This window comes from Chelonia mydas, chromosome 10 (assembly GCF_015237465.2).
Source record: "Chelonia mydas isolate rCheMyd1 chromosome 10, rCheMyd1.pri.v2, whole genome shotgun sequence".
In the NCBI taxonomy this organism is placed as follows: domain Eukaryota; kingdom Metazoa; phylum Chordata; order Testudines; family Cheloniidae; genus Chelonia; species Chelonia mydas.
In genome coordinates, this window is record NC_051250.2 from 6,906,797 (window position 1) to 6,933,277 (window position 26,481).

Consider the following 26,481-nt stretch of genomic DNA (forward strand, 5'->3'; position numbering starts at 1 on the left):
CCTGTCTCTGGGTGGGAGTATACCCTAGTGATTAAAGCAAAGGAAGGAATGCAGAACCCCTGATTCTATTCCCAGCTCTTCCAGTGACTTGGTGAATGACCTCGCTGTGCCTCAGTGTTCCCTATCTGTACAATGGGGATACTATAGACATGAGACAAAGAGGCACTATTCAGATTAGTTTTAGGGCAGGATTCAGGTTCAAGAACACACCAGGATTAAAGCAGGCCTGAGTTTTGACATGGCATTGAAATCTCACGGACTATTCTCATGAGATTCTAACCCCAACCAGCTGAAAACCTCACCAGCTCAAGAGTACTCCCATCTCAAATGGGGGAATTCTCAAGCGATCAGTTGTTTTCACAAGACTTTGGCTCCAGCGGAGCTGAAATCAGAATGTATCAAAAATACTGGCCTGGAACAAAACTGTAGGAAGTGTTTTCTGAATCTGCCCTCAGAGTTTGCATTAGAGATTCTAGGTCTGGTTCATCTCTAGTATAATCAACCTTATCTACCTGCCAAGGAAGTTGTGAGGTTCAATTAATTACTGTTTGCAGAATGTTTCATGAGACACCGATGAAAGGTACCAGAGAAGTGAGAGAGACAATTAATATTAGTCATCCCACTTATAGCTTTCCCAACACATTATTTCTCTAATTGTCTGCTTACTCTGGGCTGATAATATATGCTCATTAAACAAACAGGCAGTAGGCCCAAACTTTGGTCTTTGATGATGCAGAAAGTAGGTTAATAAGAATTCCAATTTCCCCTATAAAAAATGATCCCACAGTTCACATGTTGATCAAAGCACCCTGAAATGATTCTGACCTCCCTTGTGCTTCCTGGATGGGAACGGGTTTTGTACCTGGCACAGCAACGTCCCTTAGACGGACTGTGAGCTGGAGACCTAGATAAAACACCCCATTGTTTCTCAATACCTGATCCATCCAAAAATGCTGCATGGCTGCATGTTCTAAATACCTCGCCAACGAGTTGGGATTGAGGGAAGACAACGGAGCCAATTGGAATCTGCTATGGAGTGGAGACTGTCTGGGCTTGGATCTAGGGCTCTCCTCCACTTGGGTTTTTTTTACCTAGCTGAAAGCATTTCAGTGTGGGGAATTGTCTTGACGACACACCAGCGAAGAGAGGGGAAAGTCGCCGTGTGCAAAGGGTCCGATTCTCCACTGCCTTGGATCCAGCATAATGCTTTTATACTGTCAAATGCTCCAAAGTCAGAAAGGCAACAGTGACCGGTCCCTTTGCAGGGGAGTAACGGATTATCCGAGTTACAAGGGGAAGGATTTCAGAGGAAGTCTTTTTTCTCCAGAGTCGGGGAAGCAGCCAGTGCTGTGCCCCACGCCTCGGGAAGGGCTGTAATCAGCATAGAGTGCCGGCCTCCTGCTTCCTCTAGCACACAGGACTTCATTCTTTGCGGATTAAATCCTGCAGCTGAATTTTTGCCCTTCTCATACTGCTTTCAGGAGGTTCCTGCGGGTGGACCTTTGAGCAGGGTTTGACCCTGTGCTTTTGAACTCTCACAGGAATGGGGGATGGAAATGATTTGTTATTAGGCCACCTCGCCCACCCCCTGCTGACACCCAATTGCAATCATGGTCCTCATGTGCAATCTTTCTTGCAGCAGCATCTAGAGATCCAAACTGAGCGTGAGCCCCGCCTTGCGCTCGGCTATGTTGTGCAAACACACAGCGAGAGACAATCCCTGCCTGAAGAGCTTACAAGCTAAACGGACAAGAGCGCACAAGGGGAAACTGAGGCACAGGGCAGGGCCATGACTTGCCCACGGTTCAACCACCCGTCCACGGCAGAAATAGAACTTGTCAAGACTGGGTGTCCTTTCTGGATGATGTGCGTCAACCAAACACATGTTACTGGGTGCAATACAGGGGTACCCAAGGCGACATTTCATGACCTGTGAGAGAAAGGAGGTCAGCCCAGATGATCTCCTGGTCCCTCCTGGCCTTGAACTCTATGGAGCCAGGTCTCCAGAGACCTGGTTCGCTGCCCTAGCAGCTGGACCCCAGTTGTTCCCTACAGCCCATTGTCTAGGGCTTTGCTCAGCCTAGTGTTCTAGATCACTTGGGATTCCCATGGGAGGCTATCCCACAAGCCAATCGATTTCACTGGCCGGATGGTTCCCTGCTATTTGTGGCAGGGCAGTGAGCAAACCTGGACAAGGCAAACTGGCCAGAACGTGCTGAGGGGTTTGAGTTTTTTCACTGGGAGGCCCACAGTTGCTTTGCTGCAGCGCTGTCTCTCAACTTTGCTCTGCAGAGAGAGAAATGCCTCCTTTCGGATTCCTGGCAGGGAGCTTTGCCTTCAGAAACAAGCAGCCGATGCAAAGAGGAGAGAGGACAGAGCTTCCTTCGGGGCTGGGAATACCATCTACCTTGCAACATCAAGACCCCAGGACACATGCTGCCTGGAGGCACCCATCCCAACTCCACTGCCTGTGGCCAGCAGTCACTAGAAGGGACCTGCATCATGTAGGGTTTGTGGGTTTGTTTCTCGCTGATTTTATTTGTAAAGGCGTTTCCCACCTTACAGATTCTGTAGGTGATTATTCCTTGGCACTCACTTTGTTCTTTTCATTTTCAAAGCCCTTTGCAGCTAACCCTCAGGGGCTAAGTGTTAGCATCCCCATTTTCCAGGGTCTCAGGTTCCACGTGGAAGGAGTGAAACAGAGAGCCTAAGGCCCATATCCTCAGAGGTATTTAGGCATCTCACTCCCAGGGGTTAGATGCCTAAAGAGACTTGTCCAAAGGCACAAGGGGAAATTGGTGTCAGAGCTGGGCTCAAGACACAGGAGGTTCTGGCTCCAGATCGTGCTGGAGTAAAGCAGGACTGGGAATTTTCCAGGGCCCGACTCTGGCCTCATTTACAGCATGCATTTTGATTAACTGGGATGGAGCCACTCCTGATTCATACCGCTATCAGTGAAAGGAAAACCAGGGCCTCTCCGTTCTAATTGTGGCTATGACATTGAGGCACCTTCCAGCCCTCAGCGAGCCATTCACAGCCTGATATTCATAAGTCCACGTACCCCACTGAAGTCAACAGGAGCTAGGAGGACTCCGTATCCTTGCAAATCAGGCAGTCAACCCTTCTGCCTCGGTTTCCCCACCTGTAAAATGGGAGTGATCATACTGCCATGCCCAGCACACGGGACGTGGGCGGATTCATCCACTGTTGCTCGTAAAGGGCTTTGAAACTTGCTAAGGGCCAGGTAAATGAGAAGGGAGAACACATTTGTAAATGATTCTTTTTGATGCCTGCAATAAAAGACCCAGCATAACATATCCCTTCTAGCAGCAACTCCTGGTAGCCAATGGGGCAATGAGGGGTGGGCGTGCACCATAACGTCTCCTCGAAGTGAGTGAACCACCCAGATTCCTTTCCTCCTGGGAGCTCTGTTCCAACTCTCCTTGCTCCTGAAGGCAAAGTTCCCCAGCAGGAATGTGAAAGCAGGTGTTTAAAGAGCCGTGTGATGTCCCTGCTCCGGAGGCAAAGTACAGCCAGGGAGCTGCAGCCGAGCTCTGAACTTTTGAGTAAGCAGCAAGCAAACAAACAAATCAGCAGGCCCGAGTCACTGCTTCTGGTGCCAGGTTAGCTCTGTCTGCCTTTGCAATGTCCTCTCGGTCATGCCCCTTTATCACCATAAGGCAGCCACAGGAAGCTCCCCCAGCAAAGCCACAGTGCCCCCACCACCCCGAGCTGCTGCAGTGCGAACAGCCGTGAGCACACACACCCAGGGCCTGGAGATTCGGGGTTCTGTGGAACAATGGGCGGGAGGCAGATTTCCAGGGTGGCTTTTTCAAACCTGCTCGGGATTGGCCTCTTTTTGCTCCCCCTGCAGGCAGCGGCAAAGCTCCCACGGGACAAAGTGGGAGCAGCAGATATAGGCCAATGCTAAGCTCCTTTGAAAAGCTCTCCCTCCAATGTCTCCTTGAGTTACACTTAAAACGCTCCTACACCCAACAGCCCTCCAGTGAATCCAGATGACTTGGCAGGGGCAGGAGGTGCAAGCCGACACAGGACCAGAGGATAGGAAAGGACCAGTCCCTTGCCATCACAGGCAACCTCAGCATCGCATCCCATTCATAAAACAGAACAAACTCCACCTGGGAGTGCAGTCTAGGTAACATAACCAGGATGTGGAAATCAGATCATGCTGTACACTCCAGTCACTTAAGCTCTCCGTGCCTCGGTTTCCTCATCTATACATTGACGATAATCAAACTTCCCCGCCTGCCAGAGGTGCTGTGATGCTAAATTAATTATGCTCCTTTGAGGGCCTTGGATGAAAGGTGCAATATACATGTCAAGCATAATTCTGATTTTACTGCACCTGTATGAGGAAAACATTCCAGGGATTCTCCTAGTATCAACATGTGTGTCTGGGTTTGGTGCACAGACAACGTACTCCCATCACAGCTAACTTTCACTGTCCAGCTCAAATGATAATCTCCCATCAGAGCCGCACACTTCATTCGGAGTGGGGGAACCATGGTATGCCAGGCAACTCCATTCTCCTCCTACAAGCAGTTACCAAACCCAGAGCCTCCTAGGAATAACTGAGGAGACAGAGAAGTAAAGCGTTGCAAGTGATGAACCAGATCAGGAGCCGGCCGATTCACACCTCAGCACCTCTGTGCTACCTCCTGACCCACAGCAACTGCAGGAGAATTCCCAAGCGTGCCGGGCAAGGCAGTGAATGGAGTCCCGGTTTTAGCTTGCACCTCAGCGCAATGCCGGTGGAGCATCAGCTGTTTGACATGTGATTGACATGTGTGCCACCTACAGGAGCTCTGGGAAAGAATGGCCTCTCTCCATGCAGCGTGCAAAGCCTCATGGGAAACTCAGGCTCCAAAATCTCCGAGCCTCGAAATAAATGATGGGGTATTCAGCAGACAAGGGACAACGCATCAGCTAGTATATTTAGAGGGTGAGAGGAAACTTTCCCCAGAGCGCCTACAGCAGGGTTCTGCACGCCTCCTGGGGCTGGCCCTCTCAGAGACTGGGTACTGGACTATTGGACATGGGTCTGATCCTGGGTTCCTATCCCCGCTTGGCATTTCCGCATTGCCGGGCTGTTGAACAGACCCCTGCTGGCTTTAGGCTGTGCTTTCCCCTCGCCCTGCGTGTCACTTGACTAACCCCATGCAGCTCCGACTGCTATTCTGCCGAGCTCAACCCTCAGATCAGGCCCTGCTGGAGGGGGCGAATTCCCAGACAGACACAGGGTAAGATTCTGTGCCACGCCAACTCGCAGCTCCGGCAGAAGGAGGGCAAATGTGACAGTAAGCCCCCATTGTGTGCCCTGCCAAGCCTCCAGGGGATGAAGCAAATGCCCAAGCGCGGCTGAGGCTGGGAGCTGATCCGAGGGATGGCAATCCTGCAGGACTTGGCACTACAAACACCCACCCCTCCAACGCACACCTCTCTTGCACCAGGGCTCATGAGGGGAGATGGGCACAGGGATGCCCTGTGCGACGCCTGCACCGAGGGAATTCTCCCCAGTCCAGCTGCAGGCTTTGCCAGCCCGCAGGGGCCACGGCAGGTGTGCGGCTCTCCTCCGGACAGCTCAAGCGAAGCTCCACCGAGTGCTGCTTTGGGATTTAAAACGCCCCTGCGAAAGGAGGCGTTTAAAGAGCCGGGTAACGTTGCTGCTGCAGAGGGCAAAGCTCAGTCATGGAGCTGTCTAATGGCAGGACTGGAGCCCAAAGATGACGGCCCATGGCTATGGACACAGTAACGCCGCACACGCAATACAGGCTAACAGCATCGTCCCCCTGCCGCTCAACCCTGCCACAGCAACCTGCCATGGCTCCTTACTGGCCCCCCAAAATAACAGCTCGTGCCATGGCTGGATTATGGCACACGTCCCCGTGGTGGGGAACCGCACCCAGAGGTGGCTTTGGCTCCCATCCTCCCGGTTTCTGTTTGAACCAGCAGGGAGTCAGCTCCCCCTCACTGGATCTTTTGAAGTGAGCTGTAGCTCACGAAAGCTTATGCTCAAATAAAGTTGTTAGTCTCTAAGGTGCCACAAGTACTCCTGTTCTTTTTGCGGATACAGACTAACACGGCTGCTACTCTGACAGCTGTGTTTGTCTGCACATAGGGAATGGCATCCTAACCAGCACAGCGGGGCATATAAACAAAACAGGACAGGCAGCAAGATGCGACACAGCCAGCCATGACATGCTGTAGTTAGGCAGCCCGGTGGAAGGGACACACACGTATTTCCATCCAACAAAGGAACGGTTGGCTCTACCCAGTGTATATTTCCCAGTGAGCCAAACTGTACAAATTCTCCTCAATCACAGCACCTGATTAAACAGAGCAGCCAGGCGTGATCCCTTGTAACTACGACAAACTGCCAGCGACTTTCAAGCAACACTGCCGGCCTGCAGCCGAGCCAGTTTTTAAGAAGGAAAGAAACGTCACTGCAGGTCTTACCTCTGGCCCGAAGTCCGTGGCTCCCAACTTTTCTCTGCGTCGGCACACATTGATACCTTTAATTATTTTGAGGCACGTCACCATATTGTCTCCAAATCAACTCACCCTCTTATTGCCGCGGTTTAAGCTGTGTACCGCCCTTGCGATTCATAGTCTGGACAATAAAATTAACGATGTTAGAGTCCGGCTCTGACACGAATCAAACTACAAGGGAAGGGTTTTTGGTTCTCATACGTATTTTTTCAAAAAATTCCGCAGCACACCTGTGGGGAAACGCTGCCCTAAGTCATCTGGGCAATGTTTGTGGCTTTACGGTCAGGTTTCCCTGCTCCCCTCCTCCCCGCTGCAGAGCGAAAGACGCACCTAAACCAAAAGGGGGAGCCGTGAAACTGGCCGTCTACAAAGAGGCACACTGTAGCTGAGCCTGACATGAGTAATTAACACACGGAGGCCTCGTTTCTTGGAGGATAGCATTTGGGAGCAATCCTCTGAGCTCTGACATCCTTCGGGTATGGGAATCTCGGGTGTTTCTGGGAGCAGCAAGAGGTAAGGCATTTGCAGGCTCGGGTTGCCAACTTTCTGACTGCAGAAAACCGAACACCCTTGCCCCGCCCTGCCCTGCCCCCTACCCCGCCCCGAGGCCCTGCCCTGGCTCACTCCATCCCCCCTCCCTCTGTCGCTCACTCTCCTCCACCCTCGCTCATTTTCACTGGGCTGGGGCAGGGGGTTGGCATGCAGGAGGGGGTGAGGGCTCCGGCTGGGGTCCAGGCTCTGGGGTGGGGCCAGAGATGAGGGGTTTGGGGTATAGGAGGGGGCTCAGAGAGTAGGAGGGGGCTCAGACCTGGGGCAGGGGGTTGGGGCGTGGGAGGGGGTTCGGGGTGCAGGCTCCCGGTGGCGCTTACCTCAGTTAGACAGGAGAGTGGAGTTGTAGCATGGGGATTTTCAAGGGGTGCGTCCTCCACGGGGCTCTTCTGACCAGCGGTGGGGAAACAGCGGGTGCATTCAGCTCAAGCAGTAGACGCTTGTGTTTTTGGAGCTAAAGGACCCAGGTTCTAGGCCCAGCTTCTCGGAGAGGGGGATAATATATCTTGGTGTCTCCATTCTCCAAAGCATGTGTGAAGGCTGCCATCTTGGCCAACATACCAGGGCCTTCCGGTACTCAAAGCATGAGCTGCTACAGTTTGAGCTACAGAGTCAAGGCTCAATAGCTGGCAGCTGTAACTGACCCATATCCTCTGTGTATTGGTGGGGGGGACCCAGCAAGTGCCCCAGGGCTCCGTTCACAGCGGGGGGCTGAATTTTCAAGGCACAGTATTGCAGAGCTGAGTAAGGTCCAGCTCTCATACAGACATGGCCTCAGGGGTAATTTCCATTGACTTCTAGGAGACTGCTTCCCTGGGTAAAGGTACCACCAGTGCATAAGCACCTGCAAGATCAGGGCCCTGAGGGGTGTGTGTGTGTGTGGGTGTGTGTGTGTGTGTGTGGTTCTGATGTGAGTTCGTGCTTGGGACCTGCTCCGAGTGCAGCTCCCTGCCAGGGAAATACGGGGTCCTCACCAGGGGAGCCCCATTTGTTTGCATCCTAGGCAGATCCCAAGATCTTGGCAGTTAAATTCACATCACCCTAATGTCCGTCTTGCTATGCTTCCAACTTCAGCTCCAACGTGCGCTGAGCACGCGCTACATCCCAGTCCGCTGGAGTTGGCGACTGATGTTGGATCTTCTTTGAACACGGGGGTGGCTGGCTTCCTGTTGGTACCATGCAGAATTCTACATAGCGGGTGTCAATCCAGAGGCAGATAAAATCATGTAAGAACTGCCTTGGTGGGGAAAGTAGCGCAGTAAATCAGAGGGAAATCTCACTTCCTTACAGGGCTAGAAACACTTGGATGGCACCAATATAACCACACTGAGGACTGAAATGTAAACATTTCACAGGGCTGGTCTTGCCCCAGGGATCAGGGAAGGCAGGGACTGTCTTTTTGTTCTGTGTTTGTACAGCGCCTAGCACAATGGGGACCTGGGACACGACTGGGGGGGGCGTGGATCCTGTAATAAGTAATAATAATTTCAGTCCCTGACTTGAGGCGGAACAGCAGGGGTCAGTCAGTGAAGCTCCTCACGGCACTCTAGCCTGAGTATATCATTTGAACTCACTCTCTCCTGCCCCTTCCCCTCCCTCCACAGGTCGTGGCTGTGGTCATGGACATGTTCACGGACGTCGACATCTTCAAGGACCTCCTGGACGCAGGCTTCAAGCGGAAAGTCGGCGTCTACATCATTGTGGATGAGACCAATGTGAAATACTTCCTTCAGATGTGCGAGCGAGCACAGATGCACGCCGGGCACCTGAAGGTAAGAGGGGCACAGAGGGCATGGCACCATGCAGTGGGTGGCTATAGGCAAGCAGGATTAGTCAACCAGAAGCTAGGATAGAAAAATCAGGCTTGATTCTGCCCTGGCGTCCTAGGTGACCTCCGTGCACAGCGAATGCATGAAAAGGGATGTCACACACGAGCCCGGCTGGGTGACGACGCACAGTGCCAGGTGTGGGAGAGCCAGGCCCACTGCACTGGCATCCTCAAGGCAATGGCACTGAATTGCAGCCACGCGCAGCGTTAAGACTGGCGAGTGCCCTGGCCAGCACATTTCTCTCACGCCCACAGGATGACAACCTGAAATGGAGGGCTGCCTCCCACTCAGGATGCCACAGCTGGGCCCACAGCTGGCTAAACAAAGGGAGCTCGGCAGCAGGGGAGACCACTCCAGCTGGTATTTTCACCCAGTTTACAAGCAACGGCGCTCGCGCTGCCTGTAATTATCGTTTCAAAGGCCGAAGAGCCGATGGTGCCATGAGTCGTTGCAACGTCTCCTGGTTCGTTCTCAGAGCTCTGCCTTGGCTCAGGAGGGGGCAGAAAGAGGCCAGCTAGACACGTGATCCCCACAAGCACGCCTGAGGCCCAGCTTTCCTTCTAGGCACAAATGGGGTGCAGATCTCCAGCAAGGCCCCTGCTAGCCCCTCCGGGCACCTCCGGGGGAAGGGAGTGTTTGTATAAAATGAAGGGGAGTGCTGGCTAAGCCAGGCAGTGGGGCCTAGTGGCTAGGGTGCTGCACTTAGAATCAGGCATCCTTGGCACTAGTTCCAGCTCTTCCCCTGGGCAAGTCACCTCCCTGCAATGTGCCTCAGTTTCCCCAGCTGTAAAATGGGGATAACGATGCTGCCTTCCTTCGCAGAGTGCTGAGAGATCACCTGCTCAGAGCTAGTGAGTTATTCTATCAGTGTCCCCAGCCCCTGCTCTCATTTCTGTTTGAGAGCATCCACAAAGCAGGCAGCAGCAGTCGAGTAAATCAGTGCCGGTTTCTCCCGTAGACAAGGCCGAAGCTGATGTCCAGGCCTAGGCCGTCCAGCGAAGCGTGGCTGGCAGCCAGCTCAGAGCCAGGCTTGGAGTGAAATACAAAGAGGTTGAAGTGGAGGGAAGGAGCGGGACAGACTGGCCAATGCCTGGGCCAGGATGCTGTCACACAGGGCTTCAATCCATGCCTTCTCCCTGGCCCGCAGGCCCTTGAGTGGACCTGTCTGGGAAATGGCCGATGTTGCTGCTTGGCTGGGCACAAATACAAATTAATAATGGTGCCCAGTGAGGCCCAAACCACAGCAGCCCACCCACCCAGCTCTGTGTGCCGCTGGGAAAGGGGATGTTTGGAAGGCCAGAATCCATTGGCCGGCTGTCTCTTCAGGGCACAGGCGTCTCTGAGGCGTGGGGGAGGCTATCCGTATCGGTAGCACATATAAGACCCGGAGGCTGCTGGAGGAGGTGGGAAAGGCCTGGGGCATGATGGAGAAGTTAGCAAGGAGCATTGGCCCTGAAGGCGTAATCCAGCCCCATGTCCCCACTGCACGCAGGCCAAAGAGCTGATCTGGGTGCAGGTGAAACACGCAGCGGGGAAGGGAAGGGCTAGGAATCCTCCCCCAAGGTCCCGGAGCTGCCTCTGCAGCCCCCCAGCCCAGCCATTCCGCAGGGGGAAGATATGTGGAGTCTCCGGCCCCCCATGCCTGGTCCTGCCCAGCCAGGCTCTCTGGCCGCCAGGTCGGTAGCTCTGTGGCAAGCCTATGGGATGATTGGGTCTATCGCCTTCAGGCAACCCTGCAGCCAGGGGAAGAGAAGAGACTGTTGAAAACAACAAGCAAGGCTTTCCCATTCCAGGGCCTCCACACGCTGCAACAGCAAGGAGGCGGGATGGGGGGGGGGGGGTACACACACACCCACCCCCAGCGTCTCCTGCGAGCTGCCAACAATGTGTTGGTCATTCCCATTAATGGCAGGCAGGGCCGGATGGCAGCAGAACAGCTGCTGGCTCCAGCCACGGTGATGTCAAACACCCAGCCCGACACGGCACCCATGGAGAGAGAGTAACAACGGAAGGAATCTGCCAGCACAGGGTGTGTTCACACTCAGGCAGGGAGCAACTTGGCTTCGATGTCCCTGTCCTCCTGTCCCCTTATTTTAACAGGAGAGACACGTATTGTAACCAGGCCCTGGCAACAGGATCTCATGGCTGCCTCTGTGCTAAATACATCGGCCACACCAGGCCCAACAGGGCTAGAACGCAGACCCTCCCAACACAGGCCCCTGCCACTTGAGCTAACAGAGAATAATCACGCTGGTGGGGTTTTTATATTGACCAATAACATGTAGGATCAAGCCTCACAACTAGGCAGAGCAAAGTATTACAGAGACTAAACTATTGTGCGCCACACGCAGAGAACAGGGAAGATCAAAGTGTGCCTGTGTCCAAGGCCCGTGCAGTGGCTCGAATGGATTATGGGAGATATACCCGCACGTCTATTGTCTAAGCGCTGCACTGCCGTGCCCATTTACATTGTGGGGGGCGGGGATCAGGTTCTCCTGGCTGGACAGCACCACGAATGTCTGCGATACAGAAATAAGAAACTGGGTACAGGGCATCACCATGGGTTTGGTGCTCTCAAGCTAGCCCTTCAGCTGGCATTTCACCTGCTCCCACAATATCAAGCACTATTTGGCAGGCTCTGTTCTGGAAAACATCCAAGAATGTTCCAGGTCAGGGATCTGTGTACTTTGGCAAGCTGTGTGAGAAAGTTCCCTCTAGTGCTAGGGCCAGAGATCTGGACCCTGTGAGCCAGTGTTACCAAGTCTCACTGGATGCATAAGCCCATCAGCCAGGGCAAGCATTGTGTGAAAGCAAAGGGCAGATGGGAGGGTTTCCCAGCAGTGACTGAAGCCAGCAGGGCACGCCTTTGATCCTACCTACCTGCAGAGCAATGATCAAAAGCCCTCGTGCACCAGATGGGCGTGTGGCTGTTATCACGAATTCCTGATGGCTGGGAATCTCCTGGTTTCACTTTCAGGCCTGACTCCTGATTTTCCTGGTTGTACTTTAACCACTGGGCCATAAACCACTCTCGGCACAGCAGATATCTACCGTGAGGAATGCAGTCACGTGGCTCCAGCCACCAAGCGGCTCTCTGACTGAAGGATTCCCTGCCCTAAAAAGGGCATAGAATTTGCCCACAGTCAGGGTATTAACCCAGCCCTGGCATCCAAGAGCACCCGTGAGCCTCTCACCTCTCGAGCTAGCAGTAGAATGGCTGTCCTAGGGACTGCGGCACAGAGAGAAAGGAAAGCTCATACATACGTAGGCAACACAGCCCCGGCATCCGACAGGTGCCTGGTGTTCTCTTACCCATCACATTACCCGGCCGGGGTTGCATGGGGAAGTGATTTCCATACGTCTGGGCTGTGTGGCGTTTACATGTCAGCCACCCAGCCCTGAGATTAAGATTAATGTTCGGCTCAGGAAAGATCCAGGCTAGTCGCAAGGGGGGATGCCAGAGAGAACCCTGGTGCATCGGCAGAGCTGTGGATGGGGCCAGGCCTGGAACAGCAGAGCCCTGGAGACAGAGCCCAGGTTGGATTCTCCCACCGAGCTCTCCCTGGGTGAGTCTACACTGCTGCTGGCACTGAGCCTCCTGGCACCGGTGGACAGAGTCACACTAGCCCAAATCTATCTACCTGGGTTGGGAGGCTGGCAGTGTAGAAATACCCACGGACGTCAATTGCCAGAATGGTGCAAAGCAGCCAGGACACCTCAGAGAACCTGAGACCCTATTTGGCAAGTGCTTTGAGCCGGATCGTGCAGGATAAAAGCTGCTAAAGAAATGTAAGTCGTTATTTCAGTGTCTACAGAGCAGGCTCAATGCACTTGGTGAATACCGCACAGGCTTGGGAAAGCCAGACAGTTTCTTGAGCAACTGCTGAGTGTTTGCAGTGATTCAGGGGTTGCGGGAAGCGGCTGTTGTGTTTTCTGAACAGTCATCTATCTTTGTGTGCGCTCACTTTTGTTTTCTTCCCACTGGAGATTAACACATTTTACTTAAAGCAGTTGCTGCTATGAGAGTGAGGAGGAGGGAGAATGAAACATACCTTGAGACCTGGGTGTTTTGCTCTGCTGGGTGTGACCCGAGAGCCTCTAATGGTCCTTTGTGAACTTATGAAAAGGGTTGGCCTAGACGGAGGAGCTGGATTAATGGGCTGTTAAAGGATATTAAGTTAACAGGGATGCACTGAATCTGGTGACGGAATGAGGTCAGCCTCTAGCTTGTTTTCCTGGGTGTGGAAATCTAAACAACAACACTGAGCTTCTAATGTGCCTCCCATACAGGGATCTCAAGGCACACGGGGGTATTCTCCACGTCCCTATGGGTCAGTCCACACTAGCGTTCTTACCTTGAGTTAACTGGCGGCCCGTTATTTCACCGTCAGTAATACATCTGTACAAGCTAGTTTGGAACACTCTCCAAACGTCTGTTCCAGGTGACAAGCATTTGCGGTTCAGCCAGGGCCGATCCCATCCCAAGCTCCAGCCAGTGGGTGACGGTGAAAAGGGTATAATCACAGCAGAAAGCAGAAAATCCGCACAAAGCCAGGTTAGGCATTCTGGGGAAGCAGCAAACTCCTGAACTCTAGTCCCAGGTGACTCATTGTGGGGCCTGGAGCAAGGCAGCGAACCTCCTTGTGTCTCAGTTCCCTTCTCAGACGTGGAGGATAATACTTAGGCCACGTCTACACTACTCGTGCTACCACAGTGCTTCACTTAAACCACTGGAGCGCCATGCCATAGTCGCTTCCTTCATCGATGGAGGGGTAGTTTCCCCTCAACGGAGGTAAATCCACCTCCCCGTGCGGCAGTGTCCAGGTGACCGAAGAATTCTTCCATCGACCTAGCTGCGTCTACACCAGGGTTCAGGCTGGCTTAGGGGCAGCGCTCAGAGGAGTGAATTTTTCACACCCCTGAGTGACGTAGCTAAGTCAATCGACATTTTGCATGTAAACCAGGCTTTAGCCACCTCTCGGAGCTCTTGTGGGGATTAGTCAGTGTCTATGCAGAGGTCTGAATGGTGCTTTGAAGATAAGAGCTCTGCCTTTTTATTGAGGCAAGGGGCCAAATTCAGCGCCAGTGACGGTGGTGTGAAACCAGAGCACCACTGTCCAATTCTGCAGAGTTAATCCAGATTTATAACAGCGCCACTCAGAGCAGGATCAAGCCCAAGCTGGCCAACAGAGGGAGCAGTAAATGGAAATGGCCATTTAAAAAAAGAGCAAATCAACAGGGAGAGAGACTCAATTTTTCAGCCCTAAACAAGGGTCCACTGAGGCAGGCCATAAGCATCTTTGTCCGGCCACGGGACTCTTTTCCCACCTGCTGCCTTGCTTTTGCTTTGCAGAATCTCCGCGTTCGCTGCACGGGGGGAACGGAATTTTTCACCCGCTCGGCCACGAAGTTCAAAGGTGCCTTGGCCCAGAAGTTCATGTTCCTGGATGGCGACCGGGCTATGTGCGGCTCCTACAGGTAATCCAGAGACAGCTCTGTCAGCTGTTCCCACGCCGGACGGGGTCAGCCTCAGCTGGGCCACAGAGGAACCGTACGGGTCGGCGTTTTATTTTTTAGGGGATGTGAATTTTGATCCTCGTGATAGTGCAGAGTCAGAGCAGTGGGGAGAACCAGGCAGAATGCAGTGGGTGTACCAGCTGCTACTGCACCCCGATCCTGACCTGCAAACCCCGACACCCCGTGAACCTGACCTGCCCCCCACCCCCAATACCCAGCAATCCCAGTCTCTCACCTCCGGTCATCAAACCCCAGACTTGCCTTGAGATAAGTCTACTGCTCCTGCTAAATTAGGTGGCGGTTTTGTGAGGACTTGCTTCTAAGGCCCCGCTCCTGCCCCTTGGACCGGACTAGGACATGTGTCTGAGGAAGCAACTAGGCTGAGATGCACATAAAGCCCTTGCAGCGGTAGAAGGCAGCCCTTTGTGAACTCGGCCCAAGGGGCCGCAGGATCTAGCCAGCCCCAGAGAGCACAGAACTGGGCCCGGGGTTGAGTTATTCAAGCCTCAATAGCAAGCCAGGGAGCAGGGGAACCAAGGCCGGGTTTGCTGTCATGCACTCAGACTGTTTCTGATTGGTTTCCATTCCAGCTTCACCTGGTCCGCAGCCAGGACCGACAGGAACGTCATCTCAGTCCTCTCCGGCCAGGTGGTGGAAGCGTTTGACAAGCAGTTCCAGGAGCTGTATCTCATGTCTCGGGGGGTCAGCCTGAAGTCCATTCCCATGGACGAGGAGCCGGAACCCGAGCCGTTCACTCTGCCCTCTCTCATGCCCGTGACCCCAGCCAACGCAGTGGTGAAGAAGCTGATTAACCCAAAATATGCCCTGGTGAAGGCCAAGAGCGCAGAACAGATCAGCAAGATGTCGTCAGAGAGGCAGGCGGGCACCGGCAGAAACATGATGGACAGCAAAAACAAGGCCCTTCCCGAGGGCCAAAGTGCCGAGCAGCAAAACGACATGGCTGACCTAGCCCCACCCATCCACCCTGGCCTCCTCAACATGGAGAAGGCCAACATGTTCGATTACCTGCCCACTTGGGTGGAGCCAGACCCAGACCCAAGCGAAATCTTGGGGTACATCAACATCATTGACCCCACTATAAAGAATGTGAAGCTGTCCCAAATGAACCGCATCAAGGTCTGTGACGTTGCCCAGGCCAATGTCCAGCACAGGCAGATGCTAAAGAACAAGGAGTTGGAAGCCAAGAGAAGCCAAGAGCCTTCTCCAGCCACCCCTCCGACCCCAATCAAGGAAGCTCCCAAGCCAGTAGAAAGCCCCAAAGCAAGGAGTCCTGGGGAGGACAAGAAAGGAGCTTTGGCTATCCTGGCCATGAGCCAGCACCTGAAGCAGCCCACAGCCACAGAGACGCAGAAGATGGACATCAGGCCCCCTGTGCCAAGGCCTCGGACTGTTGACGTCACGGACTTTATCTCCAAAAACGGCACGCTCTGCAAAGACACGGCTGCCCTGCTCGGGGACGCCAAGGAGCAGCTGCACCAGGGGGCTGAGCAAGCGAATGCAGATTACAGGCCGGATGAAAACCCCGCACAAGCTCCAGCCGCAGCCAGCCATCACCACCTGAGGAGGCAGGCGGCCGTATTCCAGGAAGCCCAGGGCACGGCAGCCATGTGTCCCGCGAACGGGCTGGACGGGGAGGACGATGAAGAGGACTATTTGACGCTCAGCGATCAGGAGAGCTATTCCAGCAGCTCGGCCACCCACAGCTACCACCCCTCCAATGCCTCCTCCACCTCGGACGAACTCTTCGAGGTGAGAGGTCGCTTTGGGCCGCTCCGGAGAACCAACTCCGATCACATCCCCAACGGGGGGAACCTGCACTTGCAAAGGAAAATGAGCGACCCCCACATCAGCCGGGGCACCTACGTCAGCCCCCTGGGGAGCCTGCAGTCGCCGCCAAACGTGCGCTTGGAGGACGCGGGCCTGAGACGGGACGATGCTACCGAGGTGATCAGGTGTGTGCTGGGAACGGGCAATAGCCCGCGCACTGTCCTGGATGGAAAGGGAGCACTCGCCAGCAAGGCCGGGCAGGTAGGACGGCTTGTCGTATCAGCCTCTTCTTTGATTCCTTCTCCTGCCCTGGAGCCTGGCTGCGCTCCGCGTGCTGCTCGGGGCCGGCCTTAGGGACCATGGCACCCTGGGTGAGCTTGTATTTTGGCACCCCTGCTGCCTCCTCCGGCCCCCCCACGCATCCCTCCTAGCCCCTGCTGCCTCCCCGGGCTCCCCCATCACTCCTCCCACCCCCCGCTGCCTTCCCAGGCCCCCCACCCATCTTCCCCGCCCCCTGCTGCTTCCCTGGGCTCCTCCCCATTGCCCCTGGCCCCCGCTGTCTCCCCAGGCTCCCCCCGACCCCCATTGCCCCGGCCCCCGCTGCCTCCCCCAGTCCTCCCCCTCTCCCACTGCCTCTCTGGGCTCCCTACTCCCCCAGACCCTCACTGCCTCCCCATCCATCCCCTCAGACCCCTGCTGCCTCTCCGGGCTCCCCCCCCCACACCATTCCCCCCTGGCCCACAGGTCCCTCTGTCTCCCCACCTTTGCCCGGAGCTCCCTTCTACAACCTCGCACCCCAGGCCCTCCCCAGTCCATGCCTCTAGACCACGGCACCTGGGTGGTTGCCCATGTGGTCCACCCATAAGGCCAGCCCTGATGCTGCTACCTCTGGGATCCTAGGTACGTCCTGGGGTGGCTCGACCGTATGCTTACCCAAGCGGGACGTTACCTCTCCAGCTGCTGTGCAGACGTAGCCTGCGAGAGAGGCTAAGGGCCACCTGGGAGCAGAGCAGAAACACCCCCCCACACCCCCTCGTGAAGCTCTTTTCACCAAGCCATATTTCAGGCTCCAGGAAAAGGCCCTTTCAGCAACAAACACATGTGCCATGGCATGACGCACAGGTGGGGCCAGGGTGGCCCAGGCAGGTGGGTCCCTCCCAGGCTTGCTGTTTAGCTCCTGATAAAAAAACGATTAGCATCAAAGAGAACAGCACCTGGCGCGGAATGACTCAGAGGCACACGGCGACAGTGCAGTGAAATAGGGATGGTGGAGAACATTGCAACAGTCCACAGTCAGCACTTTTCAGGCCTACTCACTCTGCAGAGCCACAGCAAGGAACATGCTGATCATTTGGGCTTGGTTTTATTTGTGGGACAGCTGTTCCCACAAGGTGTGGCTGTGCCCGGACACGCCCCGCTTTTTAGCATCGAACACTGAGGTTGCTGGTTCGCTGCTCAGCTCTTGCTACATTTCCTTTTCTAAAGGCACAAAAATTAGTCCAGGGCCAGCTTTCCCTTTCCACCTTTCAGTGCGTTCCATCATTCGGGAACTGATCCTCCACTGGCAGAAATTGGAGCTACCCAGGTGTACAGGATCTCAGAATCCAGTCCTCAATGTAGCTCTAATCTCTATAGGTAATGAAATTTACCAGCCCAGACCCAATATATGCTCGCCCTTACGTCCCTGCGAAGATGCTAAGCTAACAGCCAATGCAGTTTAACTCATTCATCCGAAAATCCCAGCACTGTGTAAAGCTGGCTGTGCCAAAACCTTTCAAGCATTGCTATAAAGCAGTCTGCTCTGGCCCCGCTTCCCAGCCAATGTGTCCAAAAACTGGCCAGGTAGCTTTGTCTTGTGATTAGTGTTCTTACAATAGCTTCCTCAAGACTTTTGAAGGAAAAAGACACCAAGGAGTCAAGTGGTCATCCTTAGGAACACACAAGAAATCTCAACCAGCTCATTCACAAACACTAAGCCGTTATCAAGCCAAATTCCTCCCTGGTGTAACCTGTAGAAGCCCAGAATCCACAGGGTCATTAATGGAAGAGTTACACCAGATAGGAATGTGGCCCAGCAGCTAGCGATGGGCCTAAACTGCAACCCTCTCCTCTGAACCTTTGTGAACTTCGGTGGGGCATTAAGGATCCAGCGTCCCAAAGCTCAGCCAGTCTGTGGAGTTTTGGTTCCAAATTGAACCCCGAAGTGGAAAGGGCCTATTTCCCATTTGGATGCTGCTGAAATCTCACCACATCAGATGATCTTGCAAAGCTTGCACCATTTTGCAAGGCTTTAAACCATGATTTGAGGACTTCACTAGCTCAGACATAGGTGAGAGGTTTATCGCAGGAGTGGGTGAGTGAGATTCTGTGGCCTGCATTGTGCAGGAGGTCGGACTAGATGATCATAATTTTCCCTTCTGACCTTAATATCTATGAGTCTATAAGAAGAGCTGGTGCCACTGAATTTCAGCCCTAGCCCTGTTCCCCCCACCCCCCACCACACACATCCCTAGACCCAACTGGGATTGAAACACCCCATCTCCAACACAACAACATAACACTCCTTCCAAAGCATTTCACTAGCTGTATGATTACACCACCACTGAAATGCAGCCACCTCTGTGGTGGGGGACTGCAGCCCACGGTGCCCTGCACACACTAGGAGGGGAAAAGGGGAACTTTTGACCAAGGATACTCAGGCAAATCCCATGCTTTTTGAAGAGCACCCTGCGGGCTGGCTAGTGTCCATGCAGAGGGACTCAGCATGCTGCCCCAATCCCCTGTGCAATGTGGCGCAAGCTGCCCTTCTGAACCGCAGCAGCTTTTGCTCAGTGACAGGCAAATTATAAAACCCTACCGACACTTCCCCTTTGCTGTGTCTGTACCTCACCTGGATAGAGAACCCGGCTGATCATCCCCGGCATGATGATAACCCCCAACGGCAGCATTTTCAAATAGCTCGCCAGGATGGAGCCGGCCTTGGCGTGACTCAGGTTCTTAGCCGAGAGAGACCTTTGCACAATGACCTGCAAGAGAGATGGAGACATGACCAGTTGCAGCTTAGTGCTTGAGAAATTGGGCCTCAACCCCTGTGTCATGTCCAAACTCGACCCAAATTTTGCAGCCCAGCCCATCTGGTCCTTGCATCCTGCAGGGCTGCAGTTCTGCTCCGAACAGGATCTGCTGGGATTATTCCAGAAGATCAGAACGGCCCAGTGCCGCCCATGGACTTCCCCCGCTGGAGATCCCAGCTCCCTGCATGCAAGGTTCCACCTTGCCCGCCACGGGGCTGAAGCGAGAGCACTGCATGCTGGGATACGTCGTCTCCGCAGGTCGCAGCCTTGCACACGGGAGCAGGAACGCAGCTGCGCTCGGCCGTGGTTGAGATCAATCAGGTGGGATTGCTGGGTTCCGAGCCAGCGGCTAACGCGACACTCAGCCTGGCAAGGCGGGAGCGCTGCTCGGTGACAGGCTCTGGGTCTTTGTTCCCCGGGTCAGTGAGGCTATGTCTGCACGACGCGGTAGCCGTGTACTACGCGGTGGGGGGCGGGTTTTACCGCCGAAAGCGCAGCCTAGACAAAGCCTTCGAGCAAGGGGAGAATTTGCAGGAGAATGTGCCCGTGTATATTGAGAGACAGAAGCATTGTTAAGTCCTCGGTTCAGTGTGGCACATTCCCGTTCACGCTGACCCTCTCTATCCTGTAATGAAGGAGCCATTTCCCCCCCACACAATTAAATTCCAGATTCCCCTCAAAAATGTATATCTACACGTAAACGACAGCACGGCCATCCAACCCTACACACACAAACCCACTAGCGCTCACTGCCTCCCATGACCATGCCTGCCCCTCCTGCTTTGCGTGCTGTGCCTCTCTGTGCTGTCCTTACAAGCGGGCTGAGAGCACTGGGCAGAGCGTCCCACCGCTCCGTCCCCGTCTCTGCGGTGCCGTAGCAGTGAGCGGAGGAGGGGGGGCACAATGGACGGAGCATTCCCAGAGCGTGCGAGGCCTGACACTGTCATCTTCAAAGCACCAAACAGACACTCGCCCACACAGCCTCACTCACGAAGCTGTTGCATTAGTGCTCCCATTTCACAGATGGGGAAACCGAGGCAGAGGCGTTCAGTGCCTTGCCCAAGCAACTCAATAGCAAAGCCAAGAACATAGAGCAAGGGTGGCTGGTTCCCAGGTCTCTGCTGGCACCAAGCTTCTCCCATCGATGGCAGGGCCGGATTCGGAGCCTCTCCTAAAACAGCCAAGTCAGTGGAAGGGCTGCAAAAAAACCCAGCTCAGCTAAACAGCCCCTGCCAACCCCCACGGCTTCATTCTCAGGGGCTCAGCAGCTCTCTGTATTACTGGGCCACCTGTTCAGAGGTGCCAAGTGCTCCTGACCCCTGACCCGTTGCTGTTGTAATCTCGGGGCCCGGGAAAGGCCTGCGTCGGTGACCTCCCTAAGCAGCAGCATCGCTCTGGAGGGGCCGGAAGCCTTGTCCCAAGTCAGAACGGCCAGGCTTTCCCTGACATTGTGCCTTGACCCGTTGTCTACAGCTGCAACCAGCAGGCACCCCACAGCCACCACGAAGCTACCGCGGGCTCACTCCTCACGCCTCAGGCCCACAGACCCAAGCGACCAACCCAGGCGGGGGCTGGCCCAGGCAGTCGAGTGGCTCTTTCCCGGCCTTTCCGTCCGACCAGCCGGGGAAGATGCCGAGTGTGGAGGCTGCTCTCGCGTCCCTGTCGCAGTGACTCAGAGGAACTCGCACGGCTGAATCACGGCCACGCGGCGCAAGAACCGGCCTGCTGGTCTCACCTGGGATTTCCCCTGACAAGGAACCTAAATGAGGCTGATTCACAGTAGATGGCACAGGGGCAGAATGGGGAGGTGCCACCTCACAAGTATCGACCGGGGCACTCATCACTCATCCAAAGCTCTTCGAGAGGAAGGACGGTCCAGGGGTTGGGATGCCAACCTGGGCCTGGAGAGAGACCCAGCTTCGAGTTCTTGTTCCACCACAGACTCCATGAGATCTTGGGCAAGTCACTTCGTCTCGCTGTGTCTCAGTTTCCCATCTAGAAAGCGGGGTGTTGGGAGGCCCAGGCCATTCAGAGTGGGAGGCTATGGGAAGAAGGCACAGAGTGGCAGGGCCAGACCTGCAGCCTAATGGGTCACCTGCAAGGAGCCCATGTGTTTTGGCTCAGATCTTCGTGCCAGGGATCCTGTTTGCTGACGAGGCGTGGTGGAAACACGCACGGTGCATTGCCTGGGTTCCTAGTAATTGTCTCTGTTATCTAAATATTTGCTCTTGTCTCAACACGTTAAAGCCTTCGCAGCTCAGGCTTTTGCACAGCACCATCCAGCTGGAAACAGAGGGAGACAAATATCAAAGTCTATGTAAGTGGTGGATTAAGACTATTGGGGCCCGGACCCGATGTAAAGGCCCCTCTACACAACTAATCAACCCCCACAATGCTACAGTGCTGCTGGCCCTCTGCCCTACCAATGTCACCTCCTGCTCCATCCTTCTCAGGTGCCATCTTCCCCACCACTCAAATTGGTTGGCCCGTGGGCCCCTCCAAGCCCAGAGCCTGGACTTGCAGCTACATGAATCTTGCCTTAAGCCACACAGAGGGTCACAATGGGTGTTTAGGCTACTGTACAGAGGCAGAGCATTGAGGTATCTCTGGAGACTTACGGGATGCTGTGAATTTCTGGGGGAAATAGAGGGCAAGCTATCACAGAAACCCCATTGGGAAATGCTGGGTTAAGGCTTAATTCTCTCTCTTGGGAGTTTCCAGCGACCCCAAACCCGAGGAGAATTATAGCTAGGGAACAGCAAAGGGACTCGCCCAAGGTTGCACAGTGAGTCAGTGGCAAAGCCAGACCCACTCATAGCATTTCAAGAGCGTGTCCAACCAATTCTTGCCAGTAACCATTATTCTCTTCTCTTGTCTTTATCAAACAGGGCCAGCCTTTCCACCACTATGTATCCAGGAACCCAGCATGCCCAGGACAAGGCAGAGGGGGCATCCACGCCCTGAGACATGAGAAAAACCCAGGGCCTAGCAAATACAAGGCGGACGGAACCAGTGCTAAAAAACCCACCGCAACCACCAGCCCCCCGCCATACTGGCAAAGCAAAGGTTTCAGTTCCACTAGGAACGTGCAGCCCGGCCACCTCTCACAAAGCATCAGCAGAGCAACTGGCAAGCCCTTGTCCTCCCTCCCAGAAAACCAGAGGACAGCGGACGAAGTGAGGATGCCACTTGGCATCCCGCTCACCAAACTCTCACAGTTCAAGCACCTCAAGACCAAGGCGGGTGGAGGCCAGCAGGTTTCCACCGACTCCAAACGGAGGCTCCCTGGGGCCGCCAGCCGCAAGGACCAGTAGGCACCGAAGCAGGTGGACTGCAAGTATTCAGAGGCCATTGAGCGGGGAGGTGCAATTCCGCGAGGGAGGGGGAACATGTTTACATTTACCTGGTCGGTGCACCAGTACCAAGTGGCCAAGACCGACAGCCCGAAAGTCATGCCGGTCCAGGGGAGGTCTCCCGAGACGGGATCTCGGAAGAGGTGCATAGCGTCAACTCTGGGCAGGTGGCATGTTGTGTTGGGGATAATCTTGGCCGGAACAGCCTTTAAATAAGCCTCTGCCAGGTTCTGGTATCCTCCGATCTTGCTAAAGGCTGGAAGGGAATGGGGAGGGGAGGCTGATTAGAGCACTGAAATACAAGCAGATCAGCTGGCAGAATCTTTCCTCCCTTCCCGCTTGCCCCGAGGGGCAGGGCCTGGGAAAGAACCACCACACGTTGCAGTGGAATTTTATTCTTATTTAAGAGACACGTGCATCAGCTAGTGTTTTGCATAGTTGGGCCCGGTAGATTCGTGCTCCCCCACAGGGGACACATCCCGGGTCCTGGATCCAGGCTCCCCATCGGGACGCTCTTGCCACTGAGTTTGTATTTCCAACGAGTCACTTTTATTAAAGCACAAAGGTCCCCGGGCAGTGGGACATTCTTGTTGAAGTGGTAAACGCGACCAGAGGAGGTAGCGACTGACCTGATTCGTGACGGGGCTAAGTGCAGGGTCCACCCTTTGGCTCAGGGGTCAGACCATTTTGTATCGATCTAGGTAGTGACCTGATAGCCCCATCGTCTCTGGGCCCCTAGACCCAAGTGCAATACAGACTCACTTCGCTGGGTTTTCTTAGGGTCCATCTACACTGCGAGCGGAGGTGTGACTGCAGCAGGTGTAGACATATCTGAGCTCGCTTTGACCTAGCTAGCGTGGGCTGTCCAAGCCCGCCAGGCGTCCTGGGTAGGTACTCGAGTGGCTAGACCGTACTGCTGTTGGGACAGGAGCTAGCTAGACCAGAGCTAGCGCAGGGATGTCTAGACGTGCTGCATTCACATCTCCGGCTGCAGCGCAGATGTACCCTGAGAAATGGCATCTTCTCTCCGGGGCACTTAATTCCCCGGGGTGAAAGTGACACCTGTGCAAAAGGCCTAGCTCCCCGCTCTCCCCAAATCATCCCCAGCCTGGGCAGCCACTCGCAAATGAACCCCATGCGATAGACCCCCCCCCCACCCCCTCAGCAGCCAGCTTTCAGCGCCACCCCGCCACTCCCAGTCCCACCAGCTTAAGCAGTGGTGACATTCATTGGGGCACAAGGATCTTGCAGAGCACCCAGCTGCCCGACAGCCCCGATGCCTGCAGCCCCGAGTAGTGCTGCCATGTGGGAAGCCAGGCTTGCTTCCTCGCAGCCGGTGGGAGACGGAGGCTAAATTCACCTTGCAGTTGCCCCACTAAAGGCAGTGGGATTACCCTGGCTAGCCGGGAGGAGATTTTGGCCGCGGATGCATGGGAAGGCAACATACTTGGCTTGCAAAAGGAGGAGGGAGGATGCCCCTCCCCTTCCTCAGCACTTCCTTCCAAGCCAATCCGTGCAGGAGCAGGAACACCCCTGTCTGTGGCAGCTTCACACGAGAGCAGGCGCTGCAGGGGTGTTTGCATCCCATCCCCAGCACACGGTGCCGCACAGCGACCGTTACGCCCAAGAGGAGCTGCCAGAGTCTCCTCTTGCCCAAGCCCATGCCAGGCCATGCCCCCGCTGGGCACCAAGCACAGACTCCCGCGCCGCAGCGGACGGGGCAGAGGCGAGGTAGCCGTCTGGGGGAAGGTTGAGGAAGCAGCCCCACTATGAAGGGCTGGGCGAACCCCAGGCCCGGATATCAGGGGCTGCTTTTAGCACAACCTGTCGTGTTTGGGGCTGAATTTATTTTAAAGCGATGGGCGGGGTGGAGGGAGCAGCTTGTCTCTGTCTCACCTTCTGTTCCTCCTCTGCGCTGCTGCTTTGTGAGAATCAGAGCGGGGCCTGAACTGGGAGCCAGATCTAATGCCCCCCCCCCCCCAGCTCCGACCCCCCAACTCTCAGCACCTTGGCATTAGCAGCAGGTTAGATTCGTGGGGTTACCAGATCAGTATTGACCCTCCCACCGTCCCCTCACACTTCCTTTCTGTGCCCTTTGAAGGGGTCTGTGGCAGGGCTGCCATCCTCATGACTAGCTAGTGCCCATAAGTCACAGCGGCTGGCAGCCGAGAGAATTAACAGTGCAGCCCATGGAAACCAAACGCCCTGGTAATGCTCCTCTGGGCCCAGGCCAAAACTGGGGGCCAGGTAAAAGGCCTGGCCATCTGCTGGGTCTGCCCCATGGAGCAGATAAGGAAGTAGATAAGTAAGTATTGTTTACTACTTCTCATACCACAAGAACTAGGGGTCACCAAATGAAATAAATAGGCAGCAGGTTTAAAACAAATAAAAGGAAGTATTTCTTCACACAATGAACAGTCAACCTGTGGAACTCCTTGCCAGAGGATGTTGTGAAGGCCAAGACCATAACAGGGCTCAAAAAAGAACTAGATAAATTCATGGAAGGAAGGTCCATCAATGGCTATTAGCCAGGATGGGCAGGGATGGTGTCCCTAGCCTCTGTTTGCCAGAAGCTGGGAATGGGCAACAGGGGATGGATCACTTGATGATTCCCTGTTCTGTTAATTTCCCTCTGGGGCACTTGGCACTGGCCACTGTCGGAAGACAGGATACTGGGCTAGTTGGACCTTTGGTCTGACCCAGTAGGGCCATTCTTATGTTCTTATGAGCCTTTCACACTCCAGCCTGCTGCGGATTTGTGTCCGAATCTTCAGACTCCTAAGCCGGATGCTCCCAAACACAGGCTTCCTTGGCTGGGAATTCGTTACAGAGAATTCACACTCTGGTAATGGCAGCCCCGAGCCCAGACTTTATTCATGGATTCCAAGGGCAGACGGACCCATTGCGATCCGCTGGTCTGACCTCCCGCAGGACACAGCCCAGAACTGCCCGGGGTTCCTGCCGGTTTGAGCGTGAGCAGCTCTTGTAGAAAAACATCCATCCATCTACCTTCTCCTCTTCATCCCCGCCCCCCCGCCCACGCTCCCTGCACGGTAGGGATACTGGGATGGGGCTTTCCCCCCTCCCAGAAATGAGCCTGGCTAAACTCCGATCCAAACGCCCCAGAACTGCACATTACTCCCCCCTCGGTGTCTTGCCCTTTCGGCGCAGTTCCATGGCCATGCGAGATGGGGACTTCAGTAACTCGGGCAGAGCTTATGGGCCCACTACAGGAGCGGCTGGACGAGGCTCAACAGCCTGCGATGGGCAGGAGGGTCGGACTCTAGATGATCCTGATGGTCTCTTCTGCCCCAGAAGTCTGCGGTTTAGTCCTGGGACCCTCAATCCCAGACCACAGTCAGAGGGGGCAGGTGGATGTTCTCCGAGCATTGTCTGAGGACTCGAGCCATCTCACAGGCAAACACCACTTTGAGTATTGGGGAGAGGATCAGTGTTTGTAAACTCACCCTGTCCTTGTGAAAGGGGAAGTGGCTACACGCCCACACCTGGTTAATCCCGGTGCGGGTGAGCCAAAGACCTGGGCGGATGGGAAGCAACGATAAATGCTCTCTAAGTGCGGGCGGTTAGCAAACGCTGAATCATAGTGGAAAGCAGATAGATGCACTCAGGGCTCCGGGACCTGCAGTATTTCCAAAGGCAGCAGTTTGCATGCAGCAACACCGGCATTTGCACACACGGGAGGTGTGGACCGACAAAGGGATGTTGCAGTTTGGAAGGCCTGCAGAGAATTTGCCCCACAGCTGCCTCGTTAACGCCCAGTGAGTTCACACACCAGGATTAACGTTTTTGTGGTGTACGCCAAAAGGAATCAGGGATTTAGGCCGTGATTTCAATGACTTG

General features: G+C 54.8%; 2 protein-coding genes across 4 annotated transcripts in view; one reads left to right on the forward strand and one right to left on the reverse strand.

Moving 5' to 3' along the window:
• FAM83G (family with sequence similarity 83 member G) overlaps positions 1–23,191 on the forward strand; it is a 30,830-nt gene extending 7,639 nt beyond the window's left edge. Inside the window, exons 2-5 of the mRNA XM_007060063.4 lie at positions 8,664–8,831; positions 14,242–14,366; positions 14,996–16,454; positions 22,156–23,191. Coding sequence (XP_007060125.3) covers positions 8,664–8,831; positions 14,242–14,366; positions 14,996–16,454; positions 22,156–22,581 — 2,178 coding nt within the window. The 3' untranslated portion in view covers positions 22,582–23,191. The remainder of the gene's footprint in view (positions 1–8,663; positions 8,832–14,241; positions 14,367–14,995; positions 16,455–22,155) is intronic.
• The window catches only part of SLC5A10 (solute carrier family 5 member 10), an 82,643-nt gene that overhangs the window by 31,887 nt on the left and 24,275 nt on the right, over positions 1–26,481 (reverse strand). For all 3 annotated transcript variants that reach the window (XM_007060070.4, XM_043523225.1, XM_043523226.1), the window contains 2 exons: positions 22,671–22,876; positions 19,084–19,219 (listed from right to left, as the gene is read on the reverse strand). In XM_007060070.4, the coding sequence (XP_007060132.2) occupies positions 19,084–19,219; positions 22,671–22,876 (342 nt within the window). The remainder of the gene's footprint in view (positions 1–19,083; positions 19,220–22,670; positions 22,877–26,481) is intronic.